This window comes from Hipposideros armiger, unplaced genomic scaffold (genome assembly GCF_001890085.2).
Source record: "Hipposideros armiger isolate ML-2016 unplaced genomic scaffold, ASM189008v1 scaffold_8, whole genome shotgun sequence".
In the NCBI taxonomy this organism is placed as follows: Eukaryota; Metazoa; Chordata; class Mammalia; order Chiroptera; family Hipposideridae; genus Hipposideros; species Hipposideros armiger.
This window is the reverse complement of record NW_017731358.1, coordinates 3,797,579-3,803,298: the sequence shown is the minus strand read 5'-3', so window position 1 is coordinate 3,803,298 and position 5,720 is coordinate 3,797,579. Positions and strand designations below refer to the sequence as shown.

The 5,720-nt window shown below is 42.4% G+C and overlaps 1 protein-coding gene across 1 annotated transcript in view; it reads right to left on the bottom strand.

The window, feature by feature from the left end:
• LMLN (leishmanolysin like peptidase) overlaps positions 1–5,720 on the bottom strand; it is a 106,806-nt gene that overhangs the window by 53,315 nt on the left and 47,771 nt on the right. The window contains exons 10-11 of the mRNA XM_019650875.1: positions 381–498; positions 263–270 (exon numbers count right to left, since the gene is read on the bottom strand). Coding sequence (XP_019506420.1) covers positions 263–270; positions 381–498 — 126 coding nt within the window. The remainder of the gene's footprint in view (positions 1–262; positions 271–380; positions 499–5,720) is intronic.

The window sequence follows — 5,720 nt, the reverse complement described above, 5'->3', positions numbered from 1 at the left end:
TCTCTCTCTCTCCCTCTCTCTCTCTCAACACATCCTGTTGGTTTTGTTTCTCGAGAGAACTCTGACTAATACAGACTCCAAATGAAATGACCAGCAATTACACAAATAGTACTGCTAATGGTAAGAGGTATCACAACAGAGGAGCACTGACTTAAAGTAGTGGGTAGAATGGTACTCAGGAGAGTCATTGCCAAATTTCCATTTCCCCTGATTTCTCTGCGCCTGTGGCTTTATTGTACTGCCTTTATATTATTTTTCCTACTAGAGGCTCTGAAATTTAATCAGAAAATCTTAAACAGTAAAGATTAATAAAGAAAGGGCCATGATGAAGGAAAAGAACAGATGGCTCATGAGACATTAATAAATTCAGTAATACTTACGACAACACGAGGTGTTACTAGGAGATACACAGTGTGAGGAACTATTTTATTATCTCGAACATTCCATAATCTCTCCACTCTTTGAACTACTTTATCACTCCATTGATACAATCCAAGACTGCAATTAAAAAAGAAGACAGTCACTTTTGCAAATTCACTACACTAAATGTATAAGGATTTATGAATATCAATGAAATTAAAATATTTGAGCTTACTATGTACCAAGTCCATGAATTTAATGATATAGAATTTAAAATTTTTGAAATTTTAAAAACTTTGATAACATTTTCTAATTTAATCTTTTCAACAACCTTATGAGATTATCATCACTATCTTGCAGATAAAGAGAAATTTAGAGAAAGGAAGTAACTTGCTCAAGTCCACATAGCTAATACTTAGGCTAAGATGACAATGAATTACTTTTTAGCAAATTTATTGGATAAAACAAAAGCAAGTCCAGAGACATATCCAAGTAAATAAGGAAACTTTAAAAAAAGATGGCACTTTAATTTAGTGGCAAAGTATAATTAACTTAGTAACTGCTATGAAACAGGTTATGGATCTAGGGAAAAAAAGTGTTAAATCCCTATTTCATCCCATATACAGAAATAAATTCCAGACAGATGTCAGCAAAAATGGCAGAGTAAGGACCTCTGAAAATTCTCTGCTTCATGAAAGCAACAAGAAAAGTAGCAAAATTGGCCAAATCAACTTTTTCAGGACTCTGGAAATTAACCAAAGGCTTGCAGCAATCCAGAAAGCATTTTTNTTCAGAAATCCCAGCAGTACGGGGGTGAGGGTGGGCGGGGGGTGGTCCTTCTATTCCACAGGACTCTCCTCTAGGCTGTCTCCTCAAAAACTGGACTAAATTTGACCTCTCTCCCCTCAAAGAGAACAAAAGTTTTTTTGTAACGTTGCCTGGCCACAATATAAACTAGAGGATCAGGAGATCTGGCCAACCAACCGAACTCTTAACTTTAACACCATCATGCAAGTAGACCTCTTCTGTCGGCAGCTACAAAAATGGACCAAGGTCCCCTATGTCCAAGCCTTCATGGCCCTAAGTCAAGACCAGGATCTCTGAAAACAATGCCACATGTGTTTGGCTAAAAGTCCACCTCCCCGACCTCCTTGATGATCCTTCAAGGACAGCCTTCAAACTCCCTTCCTCTTCAGGCTTCAGCACCACCTTCCCCTCCTCCCTCCAGTTCCTCTATCCCATCCCTCTCCCCCTCTCCCACGGCTCCTCCCCCCACCTCCACCCCCATTCGGTGGGTCCAGTATTAAGCCCAGCGGCGACCACCTGCAATGGGACCCATTTCAAGGCAGATTCCATGTTACCCCTGCACGAAGTAGCAAACAGGGACACAGAAACTATGTCCCTTTTCCCATGGCAGATTTAGCACACACTGAAATCAAATTTGGTTTCTACTCTGTAGATCCTTCCAAATTTATCAAGGAATTTCAGGGCCTTACTATGGCTTTTGATCTAACCTGGCAAGACACACATCTAATTCTCACCACTTGCTGTACTTTAGATGAAAAGAATTGTATACGGAGCCTAGCTCAAAGATACGCAGATAGACTGGCAGCTGGACAGCCTAACCGATACCAGATTGGGGCAGAGGCAGTACCTAATCAGGATCCTAATTGGGACTATCAGCTTCAAGCCCAAGGCAGGTGTCAGAGGCATCAAATGATCAATTGCCTAATCGAGGTTTAGAAGGGATAAGGAGGACCTGAGAAAGGTCAATTAATGGCCGCTGCCCTTGCCAGCACACTTCCTGCGCAGCCTTACCTGGGTCCAAGCCCATGCGGAGGGAGGCCCACGTGGAGGGAGACCCCCGAAGACGCGCCAGAGCGTCTGCTTCTCCTGCCATCAAGAGGGACACTGGAGTAAGGCTTGCCGGCGCCAGGCTAAGAAGCTGCCTCCAGGTCCATATCCCCTTTGCAAAAAGGAAGGACACTGGTAAAACTGTCCCCTCTCCCCTCAGGGAGGCAGGCCATCCCGATTCCACGCTGGCCAAAAGGGTGCCTCCTCCACTCTGCTGCTGCTAAATGGTCATGGTCAACTACGTACCAGACGGCCCCGTGGTTCATCCGGGCCCCTCCTCAACACCGCAGAGGCAGAACCCACAGTACTGCTCTGATGTAGCAGGTAAGAATATTACATTTCTTGTTGATAGGAAGCCACTTTCTCTGCTCTTATCTAACACACTCCAGCCCTATGCTTCCTTCTGCTGGTCTCACCGGCATAGAGGGAAACCCAACCACCTGCAGGTGCACTTTTCCTTTACATTGTTGCCTTGGGTCTCATTTACTCATAGCTATTTAGTCATATCTCAGTGTCCTATTCCCCTATTAGGGGGAGATAACATGCAAAGATTACAAATCTGCCTCCCAATATCACCTGATCCAACTCTCATAGTTACTCTGCAGCCCATACTCCCCAGCCAAACAGTAGATACTAACCTCTGTATTCTTCCTTGGGTTAGAAACCAAGTTAACCCTAAAGTTTGGAATCAGGAAATCCCAGGGAGGACTTCTCCCTACATCCTTAATCTACTAACAAAGTTTATGTCATCCTGTTTACAGGCATTTAGGCACCAACCCCTTCTCCACAACCAGATTATGCTCATAGGCGGCTTCCAGCCCATTCTCACCACAGCCCTGAACCCCCCTGCAGTCTGGTAGATCAAAGCTCCAACTCCCAGCCTGGAGCCCCCAACTTGGTCCAGTCTCTAGATGACACTGCCCAGATTTTCCAAGGCCCATTTGCTCCACCATGTTTGACTGGCAATCTCATAGCTAGGGACAGCTCTATGCCCCTACCCAGTTCTGAAGCAGTTACAGAAGTCGGACCCTAATCCCCAATCCCCAAAGATGTTTCATTGCCCATCAGGGATGTGGGAATGATGACACAGGTAAAGGGTTAATAGGAATGGGTTTGGGAGGTAATAGGAATGAGTTTAAAGATTAACTGCTTGGCTCTGAATCCCCCACTTATCATGGCATCTACAAAGAATTACAAAAACAGCTTAATCACATCATAGATAGAACTCAGAAGAAACCAACTGTAACTGGCAACACCCTGTGAGCTAAGGAACACCCTGCCCCCAGCACAATGAGATAAAACCCCCAGCTGAACAGGAAATCAGCTCAGGTGTCTCTAGCTGACTCTGCCCAGGGAAATCTCTTTTTGCCTGTATGCCTCTTTGCTAATAAACTTGCTAACTCAGTCTCAAAAAAAATAAAAAAATAATTACTCTGTTGAGAACAGGGAACACCTTTTAAAAATATGGTCTTTAAAATAATTAAATATTTGGTACTGTCACACTGTGATAGTAAATTACTATTTCTCTTCATATTTTTTCTATTTGAAGATTTTGACTTTAAGTCACATATATTTCAAAAAAATTATAGACTAGTATGATTGCCACTTGTAACTCAACAATGATTTTAATGTAGATATAAACTGCTCTTACTGTTGACATAGTATTTGTAGGAAAAATAAGTTGTTCATTAAAATACAATTTTGTTCATTTGGTTCTGTCTGTCCTTCAGGTAGAGATTTCCAGGGATGGGAAACAGGACAAGAGCAGTGCAAAAGTTCAGAAGGCAGAGAGGTGTGTTTAGTCAAGGAAGGAGAAAGGGACAATAGGTTTCTGTCATTACATAGGAGTAAAGGACACTGGTGGTTCATTTTATGTCAACTTGGCTGGGCCACAGTGCCCAGATAATTGGCCAAACATTGTTCTGGATGTTTTTGTGAGGGTGTTTTTGGATGAGATTAACATTTAAATTAGTAGACTTTGAGTAAAACAATTATCCTCCATCTCTCTCTCTCTCTCTCTCTCTCTCTCTCTCTCTCTCTCTCTCTCTCTCTCTCTCTCTCTCTCTCTCTCTCTCTCTCTCTCTCAACACATCCTGTTGTTTTTGTTTCTCAAGAGAATTCTGACTAATACAGACTCCAAATGAAATGACCAGCAATTACANAGCTATTGTTCACCATCTTAGATGAAGAGGGCAGTGTCACTGGCCCCATGTGGGATCCGAACTGGGGCCCTGCTGCTCAGAGCTGGTGTCCCAAGCCAGCTCTTGACCAACGCACCACTCGGCCAGCCCTATGATGTCTTTTTAAGACAAGCTAGTAATTGTATTATGACTTACTGCTTTTGTTAGTGCTCTGGTGTTTGTTTCTTCCCACAAGGCTTGTTATTTTTAGTATTCAATTTTGAAGAAAGAGAATTTTTTTTAGGAAAGCATATATTACAGAAGAAGTGCTTGTACTACCTTGGAAAAATGTTTAAGATACTTCATTAAGTGGAGAAGGTTGCATAAATGTACGAACCCATTTTTTAAAAATGTGTATGTTACTGTGTGCCTCTCTACATATATATATAACATTTCTGAAAGGACATACAAAAAACTTAAATAGTGATTACATCAGGAAAACGGATCTGGAAAGCTAAAAGGGACTTAAATATTTTTTTACTTTATAAGTTATTATACTGTTTGAAACTGTTTGAATAACTTTTACCATAAGTAAGAATTATAACACTTTTATTAAAGAAAAAAACACGTCTAGTAAAATTTTAAAGTAAACTGACCTCTAGTAACCGCTTTTCCCAATGGTTAAGCTCAGTGCCCATACCACCTTGATTTTCAAGTTCCATTCCTTCCAGAATTGGACAGTTAAAATGTTTTCGTGCTTCATCCTATGAATCAGAAAAAATATAAACCCTACAAAAGTACAACAAGATAATGGCAAACTATTTATCACACTAGATATAATAAAGTAGACGTTAAAGAATTACTTCGGGCAGTTTTCTCTAGCAGACTCTGCCTGGGCAAATCTCTTTTTGCCTGCGTCCCTCTTTGCTGATAACCTTGCTAACTCCATCTCGTTTTTCAGTGCCTTGTGAATTCTTGCACAACCTGCGAGCGACCGCGACATTTTGGTGGCCCACATGGGGAGGCTCTCTTGTATCCCCACTGGGGTTCCCTTGTGGTTCTATCCCCTCTGAGACCTATTTTCCAATGTGTGGCACAGTTGGCAGGGGCAGCTCATCCAGGACGATTCTGTATATGCTAACAAATCTCCTTCTCCTCTTTCTCTCTTCTTCTGAGTCTCTTGCAGATCCCTGCAGGAAGGTCAAGAACTGCCATCTTTTGGCTGGGGCTACTCCCTGGTGGACTCGCAAGCCCGACCCACTCACCAAGGGCGACTCCCAGTGCCGAAATCAGTACGAGACTCTTATCTCTCTCTCTATCGCCCTTTTCTGTCACTTTGAACCCTACTCTTCTTCCAGAAGACCTCCATCAGCTCGCCTGCAGATC